This window comes from Rhodnius prolixus, unplaced genomic scaffold (assembly GCF_049639745.1).
Source record: "Rhodnius prolixus isolate KJV_2025 unplaced genomic scaffold, Rpr scaffold_5, whole genome shotgun sequence".
NCBI classification, from domain to species: Eukaryota; Metazoa; Arthropoda; class Insecta; order Hemiptera; family Reduviidae; genus Rhodnius; species Rhodnius prolixus.
The window spans coordinates 38247254-38270504 of NW_027411624.1; the positions used below are offsets into that span (position 1 = coordinate 38247254).

Sequence of the window (23251 nt, forward strand, 5' to 3'; positions counted from 1 at the left end):
GAAATATATATAGCCTTTACATAGCCGCTCAAGTCAATTCACTTACATTTAAAATATATATATTTTTACTTTCGCGTATGCTAGAAGGTATCATTTGACATGTGAGAGAATAGGAGTCATTCTATATATCCCCAAGAAGTTTCTGGTGTTGGGCGCCTTGGGACCCGAAAGTAGAGGAACAATAAATTTTTTTAAAAAAAGATTATCTCTGGCCAAATAGTCCTCTAATAATTTAATATTTTAAGCCTAACGGATTGCTAATAAATCCGTAAATGGCTATGTTTAAAGAAAATTATTATTATTTTAAAGATCTTGTGCTGGCTTTGAAGATGAGCGGACAGTATGCCATTGCTATGAATGTTTCTTCGGACACTTCAGAAAGACTTGAATACGATTGTGCTTGGCGTTTAGGAAATTGGACTTTAGATGTACCCGTAAATGGTAAAAATAGTTACATATTTTACTGAGTTCTAATTTTAAACTTGAAAAAAAAGTATGTACTTGAATTTGAAAAATCCTATTTAAAAAAAAAAAATTACTTTTTAATGCATTACGTTTGTAGATACAGCAGATTACTCCGCTCTTTTGTACGGTGCTTTAAAAGCTGTTCAAATGGAAGATAGTGCTTCTATAAAAATGTTCGTTGATAAAGCAAGAATGCATGTTCTAGAAAACCTACAACATGCTAGTTTGGAAGTAGCTAACAGCATTTACTTGCCGTTATCCAGATTGCAAGCTCTTTCAGTAAAGAAAATCTGTATTTTTTTTTTTTTTATGTAATCAGTTAAATTATATAATTTTCTTAAACCATTTTTCAATTTCATTTTTCTTGTTTTTAGGAAATAGAATACATTTGTGGAAATAACAATTCTAACGATTTATTAGCAATTACTCAAGACTGCGTTAAATGGGAAATTATAGAACCTATTCTAGTTCAGAGAGCACTCCTGATGGATCCAGCCCCTCAAGTCTGGTTAGATGCAGCCAGATTTCAGGCTAGACATTCTTCTTCTTATGTTCTTGCACTCAGGTTAATAGAATTGTATTCATCCATTTTTTTTTTTTAATAATATGCTTGATGTGCGAATTAATAAAAGAAATCAACGCTTCCGTAACTCGGTCAAATAATAAATCATACTTGTTGGGTGACTTTTTAAAGAAAGTCGGCTGTGCGTCCATAACCATCTATTATTGTCTCAAATGAAGGCCTTCATCTGTAATTATAAAAAGTCTAGAAATATTTGTCGCCTTAGTGGTTGATACAAAAATAGTTCTGCGCTTCAAACAAATACCTTATTGTAATTGGCCTGGTTTTTATACTTCCAAAATTGTTCCAGGTCATTCATGACATTTGAAAATGTATAATTTGTTTTAAATAAGCTCTTCTTTTTTCTAATCTTCAAAAATGTGTGCTATTTACTTGCTTTTCAAGTAAATGCAGTCACAAAACTTAAACAATTATTATTTACTTTACTTAAAAAAAATTAGTGGTACTGGAATTATGTTTTGTTTATATAGTTAAATAGACTATTATACGTCAAATCTTATAATTATTTTTATAAGTATAGTTTTTCTATCCTTTACTATTAACTTACGTTTGATACTGATAGTCGTCTAACACCAGTGTGTTATATTGAGGTTTCTTCAGAGATTTGAAGTAAGAAACAAATCATCTTCTCCGGATTGTTCTTGATGAACTTATTTAAATAGAACATCGAGGCAAAAATCTAATTGAATATCCATTCAATATTAACACAATCAATCAATCCTGATCTATTTCACTTTAGAGAATTAAAAAACAAAATCTTTGTGATTTCTTTTAGGCTTATTCACTAAAAAGTGTTTATTATTTTCCAGTTACCTGAATAAAATAATGAAAATGGGTACCACAGGCCGATTACTTCATGAAGCAAAATTGGAAGAAGCTCAAATAGTTTGGACGGCTGGTGAACATCATCGGGCTAAGTAAGTCTATTTTTATTATCATTTTAACTTTTAAAGTTACATTTGCTTAATATATTTTTCTCGCTCTGTTGAAGGTACTTATTGAAAATGTTTTTTGCTGAAAATGATAATTTGAGCGATCCATATCTACAAACAGCTTTATTGACATATGGGCGATGGATGGCGGAAACAAAGACAGAAAAACCTTCAACTATTATCTATAAATATTTCCAAAAGGTTGGCTGCAGATATTTTTATTTTTTAAGTTAATTTTAGTGATTATTTATTATGTATCTATAATTTCGCATAATGTTTGATTTAGGCAGCTAGTTTATTTAACGAAAACAGTAAAGAAAGATTGGCTGCAGCAGGTTGCATAGCACGTTATGCTGATTCGGAATTTCAAAGAAAGCGTCAATACTTGGAATCAGGAGAATACGCAGCTAAGGTACCTAAACCAGTTATGATAACCCAAAAGCTCTTTTAGACAAGATAGAATTTAGTGAAACCATCTTTAGAGGTTTTCCATGATAAATTAGGAGATTCTTTCTTAATTCGTTAGACATTTTACTTAGTTCATTTAACATTTATAAATAATTGTTGATTTTAATTGGATGAAGGCGCTAATGGCCACAGATGTCGATGCGCCGGAAAAAAAAAATTGGATGAAAAATGAAGCTTTAAAAATTCTGTTAATATACCCGTTTTTGTTACCACATTTTTCTGTAAAAGAATATTTCTGGAGATTTCTGTGAAATCTGAGTGACGAAGTTTGCGAACGGAGAGATTTTAGAAGTTCGATTACCTATGGCATTTATACCTATGTGGAAAATTTTGTGTGCTATGAAGATTAAGATTTGTGTGTTAGGCTTATTTTAAAAAGTGTAGCAGGAGAAAGATGTGTATAAGGTTTAAAATTAAGTGAAGGTTTAATTCTTGATTCCCAATTTTAAGGTTTTATCTCAGCGCTTAACAAGTTTAAATGATTTTTATTATTACCGTTGTGTTGATTATTATAGAAGAATATTTTTTTAAGTCATTAATGTGTACGATGTCAGGTAAATTATTTAATTAACTGCCATTATAGTTATTAAAGAGCGATGAGATGCTAGGCTTTAAGGCAATTGGAGTAAGGGCCACTTCGGCCCCTAGATAGATTATGAACGATACCTAGATGCAGTCAGTACTAGAAGATTTGGTGGTTCAGTCTCCCAGTGCTTTGAGAGAGTACTTTTAATTTACTCTATTTACTATGATTGTTAATTTTATATAGCTTTATGTAGTTGTATTGGAGGCGCCACGGTAGCCGAGCGGTTAGAGGCGAGACTTGTAAAGCTAAGATGTATTGCTGGTTAGTGGGTTCGATTCCCGGTCTTAGTCCTTGAATTTTATTTAATGGTTAATAAAAGAAATTTACAGTAAAGTATGTTTGCTAGTCGCCTCCGTTCACGACACCTAATTGGTAGTTGGATGTGAAGCCCGCCTAAAAAAATAGGCATTTCTTTACTTTAGTTGTATTGGTTTCACTCGCCAAATAGCGTGTCCCCTCAACAATTGGACCAGCTGGCTCAACCGTAATCAACTGTAATTATGCAAAGCCGTCCTAGTCACACCAAGGACCTCCCTGGCGTGTCGACAGTCGGCATGGAATCTTCGGTAATTCATTAAAATTAATTTATAAATACCATCAGACTTCAACTTCAATTTTATTTCAGCTGAAAAACATACGTGACATTAACCAAACATTTGAGGAGTTAAAACAAGTGATAAGTAAAGATAAGGAAAAAGCAACTGTAGATAATAGAAAAGTTTTGTTGATCCACAAAGCTCAAGCGGAAAATGATGAAGAGGAAACACAGACAGTCCAAAAAGAATGTGCTGAATATCTGATGCTGGCTGTTAAGTGAGTCTATGTTTTTCTAAAATTTAAGAAAACATTGATTATTATTGTTCGTATTGTTATTGAAGTTGAAGTTGCCATTTATTAAAAATTATACATATAAATACATAATCTTTAAGTCAACCGAAGCTGTGGCCACTCGTATTGTTATTATATTGATTTATTTTTGATAATAGTGATTTCTGAGTGGTTTAGTTAATAAGATGCGCAAGTTTGTACCACCCTCTTCTTTAGAAGAGCACTTTATTTTATTTATTTATTTTTTTGATAACTTTGGTATTTTCTTTAAGAGAGACAATCTGTTCAATTCCTTAACTACGGTACTTATTCATAAATATTAAAATTTTTCAAATAAAATTTGTTCTGCAATTATTTACGGATTAGTTTAGATAACCTTCACATTTCCTTCCATTCATGGACTCTTATTTAAATATTCTCCATATCTTTTAGCTCTATGTTGATGGTGTACTTTAATATAACATAGAAGCAGCGTTTTATTTGAACTCGATTTCTTATTCATTATGTTCGTATCATCTGTTCATAAAATAATAAGTTCTTTTTGTTTTTATCTAGAGAATATTTAAAATGTCTACAGTGGGGTGAAGGTGATTCAAATAATCTGAAGATGTTTCGATTAGTTTCTCTGTGGTTCGATAATAAACAGAACGAAGGCGTAGAAGACATTTTGGATACTATGATTAATGAAATTCCAACTTATAAATTTCTACCCGTATTGCCACAGCTAGCTGTTAGAATTGCGCCGATGGACGGGTCACATTTTCTTACAACACTTAAAAAATTACTGAGTAAGTTAGAGCCAAATGTAGTTCTTAATTGTTAATTGCTATCTTCTACAGTAAATAATAGGATGAGGGAAAAAATAAAGAAGTACAGCTCATAATCACAACGTAGCTTTGTCAAGTTTTGTCCAACTTTCAGATGTTTTTGATCCCAATTATTGTAAAAAAGTTATGACTTGCTCTAATTGTTAAAACGTCGCCTGTGAAGAAATAGGAACAAATTCTAATCTGAGGTGCCAAATCGGAGAATTCAAGTACTTGAATTTTCTGCTTCATCAGACAGTTAACAGGGTATTCCATACCCGCTAGCATGTATTCATGAGCCATCGGAAATAAATTGTTAGTTCATAATTTTCTCGTAGTTTTCTAAAACATAACTTGTCTTGTATTTCAAATTGACATGTTTTCTATCGGCTGAATTGATTGACCAAGGCATTAATTAGGATGAAGCATCAATTTGGTCCGGATCGAAACGAAAGAAACGTTCGTCGAGTAAATTTTCAAACGGCAATTTCCCGAACATTCAGGATTTATGCTTGACTCATCTGGGTAGAACTATCTAATTCATCTTTACTATTCTTAATCGAACAAAAGAAATTGAAGGTGTTAGTATGTGGTAGTTTGGGGCGTCCCAGATTAGATATTATTTGTCGGATTTGTTCATATATTATTTAACTTTTGTAATGGTTCCTTATCTCTATTCTGCTACTGGAAGGAAAACTGTCGTCATCACTTTTGAAAATTGGAAACCAAAGATGAGCATATCGTTCATTCAGCCTCTCTTTTTAAAGAAAGAAAAAAAAAAAACTTTTTATCAAAGGTAAAGAATTAAGATTGTATGTGTTACTACTAGTTTAGTGAATAAACAGAATCCAATCGTCAATAAAGGTATTAAAACTTGAAAAACGTCTTATGTTTTTTCCCATTTAAAGATGTCAATGAAACTTCGAATATTAAAGAACATTAACGAATCTTTATTAATTGCAGTTCGTTGTTCTGAAGAACATCCTCATCATTCCTTGCCACAGTTGTTAGCCTTAGCTAATTCTGACAAAGATGAAGAAATAATTAACCAGAATATAAAAACTTCTAACAGAAAGAAAAAAGATTCTAAAGTGTCTGAGGTATTTCTTGTTTTATCAATTTAAAATTGTTGGTATCTTATTATTGCTACTACAATAAAGAAATTAGAGTTTAGATTTTCATTATTTTTTCCGATTTCAGGCTCGGGTATTGGGCTCACAAGAACTTTTAGAGATCTTATTAAAAAGAGGAAAAATTGGTGAATTAATTAAACTTTTACAAATACTATCAGTCGCTTACATTAGCCTGGCCAATTGTGATATCTCCAAAAATACAAAACCTGGTGGTAATTATATTCTTTGGATGAATTTAATTTATTATACTATCGGTTAAATGGAAAACTTCTTTTCTATGATTGTCTTCTAATGTGAAGCATTAGATTACTTAGATTTCTTTTTTAAAAACTTATGTTTATATTATTATGACTTGTGCTCCGTCTGAAAAACTTTGCAAACTCTTCTGTTTTATCATATAAGAAGTACAAATTATGATAAAAATAGTGATTGCAAATTTGATAAATTTGAATTGATTTGAGGGAGCATTCATTTAAGATAAGTAATAAAATCTTCGTGTAATTGTAACTTAATAAATTTACCTTGTGTCTTAAAGAAAAATCTTGCGAAGCTCAAACATTGTTTGATTCAGGGACTCAGTGTAATGAAAAGTTAAGGAGGATCTGTAGAAGCCATTTCTTAAAAGAAGTTGATTTTTAAAGATCGACTAGTTAGATGAAGCCATCATAACCAATATTATCTGTATCTGAAGTAATTCTCGACTTCATTCCTCTGTTATTTTATTTAATTTTTCATTTAATGATGTTGCAGATTATAAAATTCCTGCAAATGAACCAATTAGAAAACTTAAACGCTTGTCTAATATGCCTTGCATCACATTGACAGTACCTGTAAATAAAAATGGGAATTATAGCAATATTATTGGTAAGTATTTGATTTTTTGAGTTTAAGTAAGAGAAGGATTCACTGAACATCTAATCGTAGGCTTAGAGACAGTATTTTTCCTAAGATAAGCCAGTATTTTTCAGTTTTACTTAAAGAGATTAGCTAAAAGTCGAAAGATCATATAGGTAAATATTTTTAATCTCCCAGTCTTTTTGCTCATTTTGGGGCAATATCATGTACTAGCAAAATTGCACCTGTCACGGAGTATCATGTCGATCTTTCTAAGACAATAATTTTGGTAGGAGAATAATTTTTAATTTACTCTAGGTATAGAGAAATTCGACGATGTTTATACTCATGTTGGAGGACTTAATCAACCTAAAAAGGTGAGGTGTTGGTGTACTGATGGAATTTGTAGAGATCAACTGGTGAAGGTAACTTTATTTGTATTCTATTTAGTAATTTGTTGCATTTTACTTTTCTGTGACTTAATGTATTGAGGGAAACCTCAAACAGAAAGAAAAATCCTCTACATCTACAATAATTGATGATTTCTATTTACCTTCAACTGTCCAGTATTGGAATAACCAGTCATACTTTTTCTGTATGTAATGTGGTCCTTGAACCTCTTTTATTTTGATACGTTCTCTTTTTTTTTTTTACTGTTTGATCGATATTTATCAAAGGAAGAGCGACTTTGTTGAAGCGATTTTACAGTTTTCCGCGATTTTTCAAACAAGGCTTCGCCGATCATCTTTAAACTTTGCACAATATTTATCGAATTAAATGCCTCTTTTTTTATTTAACATTCCCAGTAGAATTTGTCAGGGAGTTCTGATAAAAAATGGTTTTTTAAGCTTTTTATTTGAAGTGCTCCTTCAGAACGCTTCAGTGCCGCCTGGGTAATGTCAAGATACAATAAAAGCATTTCTGAAATTCCAAATTTGAGGAAAATTAGTAAACTTATAGGAGTATCTGAGATATTTTACAGAGTATTATCTGTGAGTATTTTTTGGTATTTTCTCAGTAAGAGCTGCACTTACGCAAAACTAGTATTTGCCAAAATTTACTCTATATCTAACATTTTGCTGAAAAATCTATTTTTGGGGAGTTTCATTTAACCAAAATTTAAAAATTTAGCTTTCAGTTAGTTAAAATTAATTTAATTAGTTTCAATTTGTTCAATTTTAGTTTTAGACCTCTCTTTTGAAAATCTTTTTCACTATTGACGTACTATCCTAAATAAAATTTAGTTGTACTTAATAAATTATTAAAATAAATAAATAATTCTGGTAATGTAATTTGAATAGGGTAAAGATGATTTGAGACAAGATGCTGTGATGCAGCAGGTTTTTACAATTATGAACACTTTGTTGAGAAATGATGAAAAAACTGCCAACAGAAAACTAACCATAAGAACTTACAAGGTAAATTTGTTTCTTAAAATGTGAGAGGATTTGACCAAAAAACTAGATGGATTTTTTTAGATGCAAGCGAAAAGCAAAATTTATTCTACTTTTATGTAAATATATAATTCAGGAGAAATAAATAGATATATTTTTTGTTCAAATTATACAGAATGTGTAAAAGATAATTTTTACATAGGTATGAGAAAAGAGTTGAGTTAAGTGAATTGATTATCCATATTTAGAACATAAGCTTAGAATTAGTGGGAATGTCAGTCGTCATTACAGTGCTATTTCAAACAAGTGCTATTTACTTTTTGAGTTGTTTTAAATGTTATATTCTGTTAATTTGAAGCTGTTATGTTATTTTTTCTTTATCATTTGTTAGGAAATGCTGTTTTACATCATCGCTTTGGTTTTTTTCATATTTGTTTTTTCTCTTTTTCTAGCATAAATAATTTGATTTTTAACGAAAATTTTTACATTTTTTCTTAATTTTATTTTGCCATAAAAAAAGCATTAAATAATACTTTTAGTAAATCACTCTAGCGCTAATGTTCGCAGTAGTCGATGCATCCGTAAAATAAATAAATAAATCGCCCTCAAAATGTATCATTTCGAGCCGAGCCTTTTAAAAAGCTGGCAATTGAAAATATTAAAACTGTCCAGTAGGACAGTTCTATAAGGGTTGATCGTCAAAAAGTGCACGAAAAAGCGTAACGTTGAAAAACACTCAACTTTGACAATTTTTTCATCACCTTTTCCATAGAAGATAAAATTTCCAAATGTTCTGAATAATGTAGGGCAAATCCTCGTTTATAACTTTAATTTTTTCGTAATAACATACGTATGCATATATTTATATATACACTGGGCCAAAAAAGTCTGTGAACACTAACCTAAATTTTATTACTTTTATTATTATCTTATTAGAAACTTCTTTTATTTTCAAATGAAATATACTATTCGATAGAGAGAAACCAGAGTTTTTCATTTTATATTCAATCTTTTATTTTTGTTCAGCAGGAATATCACAATTAAATGTTTAACAAAACAACACCCCAAACGAATGCAAAAAAAGTCTGTGAACAGCTGTATAAATATGTAAAAACATTAAGATAACAAACAGAAAAACGATTGAATAAAGTTTCAAAGTTCTCTATTGTATTGTAGAAACCACTACAGTCAGTTTTGTGAATAAATAATCTAATTAGTACATATTTAACCACTAATATGGAAGTTCCCAGACCAATTCGAGAACTTATTGTGACGTTGCGAAATGAAAGAAAAAGTATTCGAGAAATAGGGAAGATAGTTCAAAAAAAACCCTTCAACGGTGCATAATATAATTAAAAAGTACGGAAATGTGATTAGTAGGCCACGCAGTGGACGGCCACCAAAACTTAATTCCTTTCATAAACGGCAAATTCTGAAGTCTGTTCGAGAAGAACCCAGGACAAGCGCTCAAAAAATCAGTCAAGAATTATCAAGTGGTTATGTGTAAGCGTAACACCACATACAATTAGAAATAAATTACATGAATACGATTATTGCGGTCGAGTCCCGAGGAAAAAACCTTTATCAATAAAATAAATAGTAACCGCCGATTGGATTTCGCGAAAGAATATGTTTCTAAGCCTTCTAGTTTCTGGGAAACCGTAATCTTTTCAGATGAGTCGAAATTCAATGTATGTGGGTCTGATTGACGACAAAAAGTGTGGCAAAAAAGAAATGAAGCTATGAAAATGAAAAATATGAAGCCTACTTTTAAGCATGGGGGAGGCAACATTCTGGTGTGGGGTGCATGAGTGCTAAAGGAGTGGGCAAGTTAGATCTAATTAATGGTATGATGGACCAATATGTGTATGTGGATATATTAAGACGCAATTTAAAAGAAAATTCAAAAAAATTAGGGTTGGAGGGAACGTTTGTCTTCCAACAAGACAATGACCCGAAACATACCGCACCAAAAACTCGGGAATGGCTTTTAAATAATACACTCTGGCGCCTAAACACCCCTCCACAAATGCCAGACCTTAACCCAATAGAACATTTGTGGGATGAAATCAGCCGCGAAATAAATAAACGAGGAATAAGAAACCGTGAACAACTAAAAAACGCTATTTTAGAAGAGTGGGATAAAATTCCAACATTGACGACCACAAAATTATTAGGATCGATGAAAGCTCGTTTGTTGGAAGTGATTAGGAACATAGGAGGTCCTACAAGTTTTTAAAATTTATAATTCACGTACAATGTGTAACAATGATTTATTTCTGCAAAGTGTTCACAGACTTTTTTTGCATTCGTTTGGGGTGTTGTTTTGTTAAACATTTAATTGTGATATTCCTGCTGAACAAAAATAAAAGATTGAATATAAAATGAAAAACTCTGGTTTCTCTCTATCGAATAGTATATTTCATTTGAAAATAAAAGAAGTTTCTAATAAGATAATAATAAAAGTAATAAAATTTAGGTTAGTGTTCACAGACTTTTTTGGCCCAGTGTACATATATATATTTATTTATAACCACTTATAACATCTACCAGTCAGCTGATCATATGGTCCACATTCAAACCTCTCTCACCGCTGAGGATATTTCCGTTCTTCTTTTAGAATAACTTAGGCCTAAAACCATTTATGTTTGCTGAGAGTGCGTTGTGATTATACATACATTAGCAATTACATTTTCCTCTTAAATAGAAGTAATGAAAAAATGTGTGGCAAGTGAATTGAACACACCTTCAACTTAATTTGCTAATCAAATTGAGAGCTGGTGATACTATAAGACTTATCTATCGGACAAATTCACCTTAATTAACAATAAAATTAATTTTCTCATTTTCAGGTGATACCATTATCACAGAGAAGTGGTGTGATAGAATGGGTGAAAGGTACTGAACCTTTTGGCAATTATCTATGTGGAAGTCAGCCTGATTATGGAGCACATACAAAGTATCGCCCCCAAGATTTGTTCCCAGTGGAATGTAGACAACGTCTGGCAAATGTAGCTGATTCTTCAAAAGATCGCAAAATTCAGGTGTTTAAAGAGATATGTGCGCGATTTAAACCTGTATTTAGGTATTTCTTTTTTGAAAAATATTCCACTCCTGGAGAATGGTTTGAAAGAAGACTTGCTTATACAAAAAGTGTGGCCACCAACTCCATGATAGGGTACATCTTAGGAATCGGTGACCGTCATGTAATCAACATATTAATCGATCAGATTACCGCCGAAATGGTCCACATTGATTTTGGTAAGTGTAACTGTTCGTTCTGTTTGAGTATACAAAATCCTGATATTTTCAAGGTTTAAGTTGTCATTTCCAAAATATTTATTTTTATTGGGCGCTAGGAAGTTACAGATAAGTATTACTTTCGAGTGTCATTAATTATGTTCACTCTAAATAGTAAGAAAACGATACAAGTTTTGAGAATTTTACTACCCAAATATCGCGAGTCATATCCGACGTATCACACATGCTATTTGAATTTCTGACTGGTTTTGGACTTACACTCATCATCAGAGGCTGATTATTCAGTTTAGGGTAGAAAATTTAACCCTATGTTTTCGTCAGACATTTTCAACCCAAATATGAGCGTAGATGGAACATTTGAAAAGGTAATTAGCTGTTTTGCAGTTACAAGTTAAAAAAAAAAACTGACGTGTTCTATAAATAAAATTAGACAAGTAGCTTAATATTTTTATTGAACTGTTAAAAGTTTGCTAATAACATAGGCTTTCACATTAAATTACTTCTAATGTCTCTTCCAACCAGACTAACTACATATTGACTTCAATGTTAGGCACTAAATGATAATAATAGTGGCAAGAAGCTGGTCATAAAAATTTGCTTTGAAAAAAGTGTTAAGTGAAATGAAGGTGATCAACTGAAGATGGTTGAATAAAAATAGAAACATAAAAAAATAGAACATAGAAACAGAATAAATGATAAAATTAATGATTTGGATTTTGAGTAAATGATTAGGTTTATTAATTTTCAATTCCCGAAGAAACAGTATTTTCTAAAGAAAAATTTAGAAACAAAAATAATGCGATGACGAGAAAGTTAAATCTTAAATTGGCTTTTGTAATGAACCTTACGTTTTTATAAAAAGATTGAAGATGTGAAAAGAACACACTCTCTTTGTTCAACATATTAATATTTGCATGAGCACGAGCGCTAGCAAATGTTTAATGGGAAGTGTTATGAGGCCGTTTATAAGGGGGTTAAGTTAATAAGATAGTCTCAGTCGAATTTTGGCCAGGCTAATCAATCCTCCTACTGCTGGCGAACTTTTTCTTATAATTTGCAATTTATTCTTAACTGTTAATTATAAAATTATTTTTTCAGGCATTGCTTTTGAGCAAGGAAAAAACTTACCATCTCCAGAAAAGGTGCCTTTTAGATTAACTAGAGACGTTGTAGATGGAATGGGTGTCTCTGGAGTTGAAGGAGTGTTCAGAAGGTAATAGTTTCTTTCGCTAGAAATAATATTATTTCTTGCAATTGAACTTTTTTGCCATATTTGAAAGAGATTGTTTTTAAACTTCCTTTTTTTTTCTAAGACTTCATTTCACCTGATTCTAACTTAATCAGGCTATAATGTCCTACACCTGCTAGAATTGTTTCAACGATAGCTACTTTGTTTTGTGCACATGTATTTTAACGTACACACATTTCAGTAAAAAATTTCAAAATGTCCAAGAATTTCTAAATTTTAAGTTTAACATACAGATCTATTTCCTTTAGGCTGATTCATTTTAAAACAAGTTAACCATTTAATTGAAAATCGTAAGGGCTTAAAAAAATAGAGGAAAACAGGCATTACTTTCGACGTACATTACTTTTATGAATGTAGACCAGCGAACAATGATTTCACGTCCTTTTAAGAGGAATCCTCATATAACCAAATATATATTTTCGCATATTCCAATCAGATTTAATTTTCTTAAAATATAACTTGTTTATCTTGTTTGAATCTCATTTTCTGTTTGATTTGAAGCAGTTAATAGTTAAATGTTTACTAAAATTAGCCGCAATTAGGTGGTTATAGGCATCACTCGATTTTTTTTTTTAGATCATAGAGGTTTAAAAACAATATATACTAGGAACTATTCTTTTTAAGCCAAATAATTTATTCTCTTTTATTGTTCAGATGTTGCGAAGAAACAATGACTGTGCTGAGAAAATGTCAGGAGCCGATACTAACCACACTTGAAGTCTTACTCTATGATCCTCTATACACCTGGACAGTTTCAACTATGAAAGCATCATCTTTAAGAGAACACAATACTATCCCATTAGAAACAGGTAGAAAGCAGTAGATTGTACTATCTCAAACTGGATGGTGATTGTAAATTTTTTAAATCTGTAAACATTTCCCTTTATGAAATTGATTCTATTTGTAGATGATGTTGCTGATAGAAATGTGAACAAGAAAAATGTATTGGCTGAAAGGGCCTTGCAAAGGTTGAAGGAAAAATTGGAAGGGATGGAAGATGGTTCTCATACAAGTGTTGAAGGTCAAGTAAATTTATTGATTAGAACGGCTAGAGAAACATCTAACTTGGCCGTTATGTATAGAGGATGGCAAGCTTATCTGTGATTTTCTTTTTCGAGTTATGCAAATAAGATAAACTTTCGATACTTCATTTCACCTAGGTATTCCAACTGTATCAGGTAATAATGCCCTTCACCTTCTAGTATTGTTTCAACAATAGCTACTTTATTTTGTCGACATGTTTTTTAATGTTCTCACATTTCAGTAAAAAAAGTTTCAAAATGTGTAAGACTTTCTGTATAAAAATGTACAGATATATTTCCTTTAGACTGATTCATTTTAAAAGAAGTTAAACTTCTTCGTATCAGTATAATTGAAAACCGTAAGGGCCTAAAAAAGAAGAAGAAAACTGTCAGTTCTTATGAGATTAAACATCACCCTTTTTTATAATGCTTTGGTTAAAGATCCAAATAAGTTACTTTAAATCAAACATCACCAGTTAGTTTAAATATGTGTGAAAATTGGTATTCGGACGTCAAGCCCGCCTGAAAAAATAGGGCGATTATTTACTTTTATTTATATGCAAACTTATATTTTATGTGCGAGAAATCTGTACTTAAAAAGTAATTCTTATATTTTTATTAAATTAAATGAAGAAAAATATGATTATTTTTAATAGTCTTTTATAAGAAAACGTATAATACATGTATATATTTCATTTTGTATGTCATCAATTATAAAGAAATACGTTTCTTGAGAAGATAACTGTGATTTTTATTATCGTCCAGCACAATAGAGGAAACTTCTAATGTGAATAGTTAGTTCATTGTTGAAAATAATGTTTTTTCCCTTAGAATAACGAAGGAAAAAGTGATAATTTGTAAAATGTGTTTTAGGTAAAATTTTCTTTGAATTTGTTGTAATAAGAACACATATCACAATTATGAAAGTCATTTATTTTAATAGTGCTACATTGCTTCTCTATTGCATTCTCTCCACCCAAACAAATTCAAGCTTCAAATTGACCACCACTCCTACAATTAATTAATTTAATCATTCAACATTAATGATTGATTTTTAACATCGAAAAATCAGGTAAGTTTCATTTGCTTTCTAAAAAGAGGAATCTTCATAAAAGGAAGGACAAATTGTAAGAAGAGAAAACAAGGCTGCGTACGAGCCGTCAAGAAAATTCAAAGTTGGAGCTTGTTATTGACTCAGTTTGCAGTCAAGACCGGATTTTTCTTGTACACTCTTTGTCATGTATTTCCTTCCAAAGCCGCTGGTAAAAATTAACAAATTCAGTGGTGGTATAAAAAAAAAGGTGTTTCTGTCTTCTAACGTCTTAAGATATCACCTAAAATCCTAAGGGGCTTTAAATGAGTTCAAATTCAAATGACAGAAAAAAGTGATGGTTTCCAACTCTAGCTTAATAGGTGAGTAAATGAAATATTTTGGAATGATATTGAAAATAAATAAAATTTCCTTACAATGTAATATTTTAAGTTAAAAATAATTTTTTTCCCTTCCATCTCCCTACGATAGCCCATGATTAGTTTATAATTTGAAGGTTCGGTAAGTTCTAACAGTTATTTTAAAATCTAGGTTTTAGCAAGAAACTGAATTGGGATACGTATCCCTTACAATTTAAATGTTTTTATTAGGTATTTTAATAGTAAAGTAATTCCTAATTTCTTTCCAGTGTCACAACGTCCAGTTACCGTTAGTATTCTAATGGTTTAAAGGTATATATATGTTTGGTTTGACATATTTTACTTTAGAAAAATTAAGTCATTAGACTTAAATGTATTATCTAAGTCATTAGACCATGTATTAACCTGGAGAAGGCGAAATTCTATCCATTCACACATACGATCGCACGAACATCTTCCTCGTCCTTCATATATAGCAACCCACAATCACTCCGCCTAGGCGAACCTAAAGCTTCAATAAGACTGAAACCATGACTTTATCAAGGTCTTTGAAGAACTGCACTCCATTTGGAAAATGCAATAACTTATAAAGCCGTACTGATTTGTGAGTAGACAAATAATAGAAACTACATTCTCATGCTATCTAGTGGCAAAAGAATAAACTAGTTTTCTAATAGTTCAAAAATATGCCGGTAGATAGCATTGATGTGCTATTTAAAAAGTACATGTGGTGGATGGACTAGTCAGACAATTTAATGAACTGAGACTTAAGAAGTTTTCACAAAATTCAATCTATGTATTTCGTTGAGCAAAACTTCACCCAAACATAAAAATAAAATAAAGCGTGAATATACCAGTGGGTTGCTTAATTTTCAGTGTTTAACGTTTTCAAGATTTTACTATTTACGTAATTTTCGTGAAGTAAATAGTACCACATATTGATCAATATTTAATTTTATAATAGTTTTTGTTAAATTTACAATAATTCCCAGTTTAAGTTAGTGTTTTCTGCTTACTTAAAGCGCCCCTCTAATGTAAAATACGATTCTAAAACAATACTTATAGGTATAAAAAAAAAATGCACAAGCTGTTAATTCATAATAAGTTTCATTTATTTTATTTCTACAAAAATTGTTTTACAGTTCATTAACTTTTTAATATCACACATAGACACCATATGGTAATGTAACCTCCCTCATTCAGTCGGTTTTAGTTGATGTCTGTACTTTGCACCGACGTATTGTCAGAACAGTATTACCGAAACAAAGTATAGTTCTGTAACAGAATAATATTGTTTTGTGTAGATTTTATAAATCTGGATGCGTTTCCACTATCAATTCGACAAACTCTAGATTTTATTTGTTGGTTAATTTGGCCTTATTTTTTTTAAATTCTATTTAACAACTTGCAACATAAATCGCGTGTTGAATGATTGTATTTGATTCACTTATAACATTCCGTCATTTCAAAATGTAAAACTTGTAGTAAAACATATGCCCAATGAAAAGTGTTAGCGATTATGAAATGTAAATATAATTTAAGGTATTGTTGTTTGTAAGCATTACTCGAGAAATTGTAATTAGTTTTAATAGTTCAAAAAGAATACTTAGATAATTCTTATTTTTTTAAAAAAGAATTATAATAAAGCCGTTAAAATTACGGAAACAATGAGTTGTTGAAAAAATAAAGAAAGAAAAGAAGAATTGAGAGTAAATAGAAGTTTGATTAGTTGTAAAGTTGCACATTTATCATTAAGTGTTGCTACCTGGTAGTCATCTCTTCAAGTAATTGATTTTTTAAAATTTTCTTTGTTTCTTTTAATTATCTATCATCTTGTACTTTTTTATTAATTATAAATTTTATTAAAACGTGGTATTATGTTGTTACTAACAGATTATAATAGAATTAAGTTGAAATAAAATAGATTTGTATGATTAAATCGCATTTAAATGAGGTTTCCTTCCCAAGTGGTCACACTGTCATCTCAGTTACTTAAGCAGGTAAAGTTCGCAGGGCGGGCGTGGTGGGGCGTTTAATATGTTACAATAATTACAACATAATCGTTGGACCGACACTTATCACTCTTACCTCTGATTAACCCTTTCCAGCTCGAATGATACCATATGGCATCACTAGTTTAAAATGCATTATTTCTTGCTTAAACCATAAGACATTTTGTTTTCCACGGTAACTTTTTTATTTTTTAGAGGTTTATTTGTAATAATAATTTCCTCAATATAAAAAAATGTTCTCTTTTAATCCGAACTAATCACACTAGTTGAGTGTATTCAGGCTCCAAACTTGAAACCTCCATTTATTATTTTTGTGTGCATAAAACAAAGTATTGTACATTAAATTGTTATTGAGATTCCATGAAACTTTTTCATGGTTAATGTTAGAAGACATATAAATATATCCAGATGGAGCGACGAGCGACAGAGCGATCTTCACTCGTCTAACACTAAAATCGTACTGAATGAAAATTGTCACATATAGAATAGAATTCCAGTGCTACCTAGTGGTCATCTTTAAAACTAATACTTGTACATGTCCAGGAAGTGTTGGTCTCTGGCGGCGCTTTTCGAAACTACATACATTTCCAAATCCAATAAGTGCTGTTATCTGGAGTCTTTTTCTGCAACTAATTTTTTATTTAATTTATATTTATAAATTTGGGTCCACACTACCCATACATTAAACCACGTGACATTCTAGATTTATATAGGTTTGTCTTACACTTATAATTTACTTAATTTTTACCGTGTCACATGCAACTTATTTGTTTTCTTTTTGTTGGTCAATTTATCTACTACATATGTTTCTATTTATTATTTGGACGACTAATTTTTATTAAAAACAGTTATAACAATTGATAAAGGTCTTTATTGTACGAAAGTTGAATGATTTCTTATTCCAATACAAAGACTAATCCAAAATTAATCATAAAAAAGGTTCTAGTTAAACGATTAAAACTTTGAAAGTTTTCGTGATAGTTCCAAGTCTGTTAAAAATTGTATTTCAGTATAAAATCTAAGTCCCATCAGTACTAACTATTTCCATTTTAATTTGCCGTAATTTTTTGGGCATTTTTCTGAACATCTATTTCCAAAACTAGCTTATCTAAAGAGTATGATCTAACCCTGGCATGAAAATCGACCTTCAAATAGAAACAACTTCAAATTAATGAATTATTAGTAGAATTAGCAAAGATTTTCCATTTTCCCTGTCTTTTCTGAAATTCTGTTTCCAAAAGTAGCCGACCTAATTTGTATAATCATCCATTGGCATAAAAATAAGGAATTTCTACTAAAACTAGAAGAGATTTTCCATTTTCCCTGTCTTTTCTGAAATTCCACTTCCAAAACTAGTCGACGTAATGAGTATGATCTATTTCTGGCCTAAAAACCGAACTATAAATGTTAGAAATAAGGAATTTTAATAAAATATTTATTTATAGATAATAAAATATTTATTTATAGATAATAAAATATTTATTTATAGATAATAATTTATAGTACTGAAAAGTAAGAAGTATAGGTTTGAATGTATTTTATTATTTAATATCCAGCTGAAATGGACAGCTCAGTTTGTTCCAACCCTGCCAGCTTGCAGCCTTGTAGTGCAAAGTTTCATCTGAAATGACGATCGCTATGGGCCCATCTTCAAATCCAGCAGCAGGTAAATAATAGGTGATACTCATCCTTTCTGTTATTGAGTATAAAGAAGTCAAGGAAATGTACCTACCACTCAGCCAGTGCAGGCCTGTTGTTCAGGTAGTCTTATCTTTCATGTTTTAATCCATTCTAACAATAAACTAAAACCATTTTTCTGATCATTTTTTCCTTTTAATATGAACAAAAATATAATTTTACTTACTTACGCATTTGTTATATTATTCACTACTTATTGTGAACCACTTATTCATCATTATTCCCAATACTTAAAAATAATTACTTTCCAGTACAAATGAAATAAATATTATTCTTGTGTTTTTTGTTATACAAACCCTCCAAATGATATTCAATTCCAGCTTTAAAACTTTTAAGTAGTACGAACGCACTAAACGTAAATTCCCTTTAATGAGTAGTAAATAAATAAATAAAGCCTTTATTCCAAAAAATATCATTCTTTCTTTTTTTTCTTTTCCATTTTGTTCTTTGATTTAATTTATTATTTTATTTAATGAGTAGTACGTTTCATTAATTTTTATTTTATTATTTTTACAAAACATTTTGCGATTTATTAACATTTTGAATAACACAAATGTAACACCATGTAATCTTCCTCAATTAGTCGGCAAGTGTAGTGCGTGATGGTAATATTACTAAAGTAGGTATACTTTATCATTTTGAACCAAGTTGTACTTTTTTTCAAGAAAATTGAGCACTGAATGGTTTAAATTGGTTGCTATGAACTCGAACTACTTGATAAAAGATTCACTTAAATAGAAATTGCTCGTATTTCTTTAGTCTTACAGAAGATTGAATTTAGTAAAAGTTCTTCAGGTAATCTTGTCCATTATTTAGTAAGTTTAAATCATAAAGTAAAACCTTTTTTATAATGATTAATCTTTCCTTTTCAATCAGAATAAGTAGTATTTCTACCTTCATAGAAGAAATGTTGAAGTTAAGGAAAAGTTGTAATGTTAGAGAAATTCAAATTTTATGTGTACTTTTTCGACAAATAAACCTCATTTTCAATAAAATAAAGTATTTTTGAAGATTTATTTCGATAATTGAGAGAGTTAAAGAAAAAGTTCAATTTGTTAATATTTACTGTTAATGTGTCTATTCTGTAGGTGTATTTCAACCACGATTATTAAGCTTACAAAATATACATGGGTGATTTAACTATCGTTTTTCAATCAGTTGAACCCTGTTGCTTTATTATATTTATTTATTTTTAAAAAAAGTTGAAAGGGGAATGGTTTAATTTTATTGGAAAAAAGTTGAGTTCAACAGTAAAATCCTACATTTATTCATTTTTACATTAATTATATACATTATTACATTAGTGTAAATTAAATTCAAATTATCTATTGAGGTTTTAATGTAGTATTTATTTTTAATTTTTTCCAGTGCTTTCTTCCTTGAGCTTATTTCATCTTTGTCAATTTGGAGCCCTGTTAAGCTCAGATTTAACGCGTTATGATTATTTTCAATGGTCTCTCTATACTTCCAGAGTTGATTCGCATCCAATCTATTTCCGACAATAAATTGAACCAGGCAATCAACTAAACTCCATCTGTGAAATTGTTCTGCAGGTACTTTTTATCTATTATTTAATAAATTAAAATATAAAATAAAAAACTATTTTTCAAGATTATTTATATCTTTTCCTTTGTATCTGAAGAAGAAAAGTTTTATATTTTTGGTTGAAAGAAGGTTTTTAATTTGAATTAACAATCAACAGCAAACGTGCATATAAATTGTGTATCATATTCCAATCACATTATTAGTCAAGAATTTTTAATTCATTTTCATAAAAATAAAAGAGAATATTAGAGAATAATGCGTGTTGTCTTAATGATAAGATAAAAAGGTTGTTTTTGGAATATTTTTCATTTCCATTGAAGTAAACTTAAGTTCTTTAAAAAATATTTAATTCTACATATCATTGCTTTACTTTAATTGCAGTCATATTTATTTCATTTTTATGAATTAATTTATCAATTGTTGTAGATGATTTTCCCTATTTATTTTATTTTAATTTTTTATATTCAAGTTCGAACTCAGTAAACACTTTATTTCAATAACATTAAGTAATGTTGATTTTCAGATTAAATATAGCAGATACTGGAATTCAGGATGGGAAACAGTTCATCAATTCAAGTCGAAGTAAAAAAGACGTAAAAACATTTATCCAGTGAAAGTATACAAATAAATTACCTAAGGAATCAATTAATAAAACAAGTATGTATTTATTGTAATTAATATGCATCTTTATATCACAATTATAAGGCTCTAGAGCAGTGGTTCTTAACCTTTTCAAAAACGCGGAACACAATTATGTATATATTTTTCTCGCGGAACACTAACATTAAAAAATTTGAAATTCGGTATTTAGCAAGAACTTAAAATTAATGAATAATAAAAAATCGAATATAATTTTAAAAAAAGATATATGTATTAATTAAAATTAAAAAGGATAAATTATTACATAGTTTTAAAAAATAAATTCTGAAAATGAAATTAATCAATAATGAACATAAAAAAACGTGACTACAAATAACGAAAAAAAAATCTTTTAATGAGAAATTTGTGCTTTGAGTGCCTTTCTTGACAAAGTTTCTAATTTTCAATACATTTAAAATTGAAATTTTGCGGAACACTTGGACCATATTCGCGGAACACCGGTTAAGAACCACTGGTCTTAGTGTGCAAATCAGTCGTATTTACTTATTTTAAATATTTCACATGCACACTCTCATGACTCTGCGGACCATTTTTACTTATTTTTAATATCATATTCTCATGACTTCCGACCATTTTTATTATTTCTTTCACATGCACACTCTCATGGCTCTACAGGCCATTTTTTACTTATTTTTAATCTTTTACATTGCACATTCTTGCGACTCTGATCATGTGAGAGATTGCGACCATTTGACTAAATATAAGTAAAAATGGTCGGCAGAGTCATTAGAGTTTGCATGTGAGAGACTGAATGTAAAAAAACATGGTCAGCAGAGTCATGAGAGTGTGCATGTGAAAGATTGAACGTAAGAAAACATGGTCAGCAGAGTCGTGAGAGTATGCATGTGAAACATTAAAAATAAGTTAAAATGGTTAACAGAGTCATGAGAGTGTGCATGTGAAAGATATAAGTAGAAATGGTCTGCAGAGTCGTGAGAGTGTACATGTCAAAGAAATAAGTAAAAGTTGTCAGCCGAGTCATGAGAGTGTGCATGTGAAAAAATGAACATAAGTAAATATGGTCGGCAGAGTCATGAGAGTGGGCATGAACATTAATAAAAATGGTCGGCAGAGTCGTGAGAGTGTGCGTGTGAAAGGTTAAAAATAAGTAAAAATGGCCGACAGAGTCATGAGAGTTTGCATGTAAAAGAAATAAGTAAAAATGGTCGGCAGAGTCGTGTGAGTGTGCAAGTGGAAGATTACAAATATGTAAAAATGGTCGGCAGAGTCGTGAGAGTGTGCATGTGGAAGTTTAAAAATAAGAAAAAATGGGCGGCAGAGTCGTGAGAGTGTGCATGTGAAAGAAATAAGTAAAAAATGGTCGGCAGAGTCGTGAGAGTGTGCAAGAAGAGCAACGCTTGCCATCTAGTGGGAGTGGCATTGTAGTGTGGCAGTTGTTATGGAGATATGGGCGGCGCATGCCATCTGGTGGGAGTGGCTTTGTACTTTGGAAGTTGTCATGGAGACATGACGCGCCGCCATCTTGCCTCCAGAGGGTATATAAGAAAGTTCGCGGCGCGGGCCGGGCCGGGTGGGGCGAATATTTGCCTTCCGACCGTCGAAGCGACAACATCTCCATAACCATTACACTACAATGATTTTTTGGAAGAGAAGTGACAGATGTCAAATTAGACGAGATATGTTTGGAGCGACGAGCGATATACCCCCCTGCATAACTCAAGTCGTACTGAAGAGAATTTGTTTATGTTTACGTATATATAGAGGACTAGCAGTGCTACCTGGTGGCGAATTTTGGAACTAGGTTGTTTATGTTTACATACTTTGTCAGCTGTTAAATTTGTTTGTTTACATATGTAAACAACTGGCAGTGCTACCTAGTGGTCATTTTTAGAACTATGAACTGCCAAACTTTCCTATGCACTCTCATGACTCTGCCAACCATTTTTATTTATGTTCATGCCCACTCTCACGACTCTGGCGACCATTTTTACTCATTTTTAAGGTTTCACTTGCCGACAATTTTTACTCATTTTTAAGGTTTCACTTGCACACTCTCATGACTCTGCCGACCATTTTTATTTATGTTCATGCCCACTCTCACGACTCTGCCGACCATTTTTAAGGTTTCACTTGCACACCCCATGACTCTGCCGACCATTTTTACTTATTTCTTTCACATGCACACTCTCACGCCTCTTCCGACCATTTTTACTTATTTTTAATCTTTCACAAGCACACTTTCATGGCGCTCTCTGACGCCTTTTTGTTGGAACTAATGCGTTATTTCTGTTTTTACGTCAACTTTCTTTAATTTTTCTTTGTATAAAGACTTTTTTGTATTTTAATTATTAATATAAGTATTTATGTCTATGAATATTAATGTATGTAAAAAATAGGTGTGCCA

General features: G+C 30.8%; 1 protein-coding gene and 1 long non-coding RNA gene across 5 annotated transcripts in view; both read left to right on the forward strand.

The window, feature by feature from the left end:
* The window catches only part of tefu (Serine/threonine-protein kinase tefu), a 34205-nt gene extending 19996 nt beyond the window's left edge, over positions 1-14209 (forward strand). For 3 of the 4 annotated variants that reach the window (XM_074136379.1, XM_074136380.1, XM_074136381.1), the window contains 17 exons: positions 310-441; positions 563-744; positions 840-1030; positions 1858-1965; positions 2040-2181; positions 2267-2392; positions 3660-3847; positions 4418-4650; positions 5632-5768; positions 5869-6013; positions 6552-6665; positions 6954-7060; positions 7937-8053; positions 10882-11290; positions 12389-12503; positions 13194-13348; positions 13447-14209. In XM_074136379.1, coding sequence (XP_073992480.1) covers positions 310-441; positions 563-744; positions 840-1030; positions 1858-1965; positions 2040-2181; positions 2267-2392; positions 3660-3847; positions 4418-4650; positions 5632-5768; positions 5869-6013; positions 6552-6665; positions 6954-7060; positions 7937-8053; positions 10882-11290; positions 12389-12503; positions 13194-13348; positions 13447-13643 — 2798 coding nt within the window. In that variant the 3' untranslated portion in view covers positions 13644-14209. The remainder of the gene's footprint in view (positions 1-309; positions 442-562; positions 745-839; positions 1031-1857; positions 1966-2039; positions 2182-2266; positions 2393-3659; positions 3848-4417; positions 4651-5631; positions 5769-5868; positions 6014-6551; positions 6666-6953; positions 7061-7936; positions 8054-10881; positions 11291-12388; positions 12504-13193; positions 13349-13446) is intronic. The other variant, XR_012460940.1, reaches the window with a different exon arrangement.
* Positions 14210-18218: 4009 nt separating this feature from the next.
* LOC141458735 (uncharacterized) lies at positions 18219-23247 on the forward strand. Its single transcript, XR_012461155.1, has 3 exons — positions 18219-18744; positions 20050-20234; positions 20750-23247. It is a non-coding gene; the product is annotated as an uncharacterized lncRNA (long non-coding RNA).
* Positions 23248-23251: the final 4 nt, after the last annotated feature.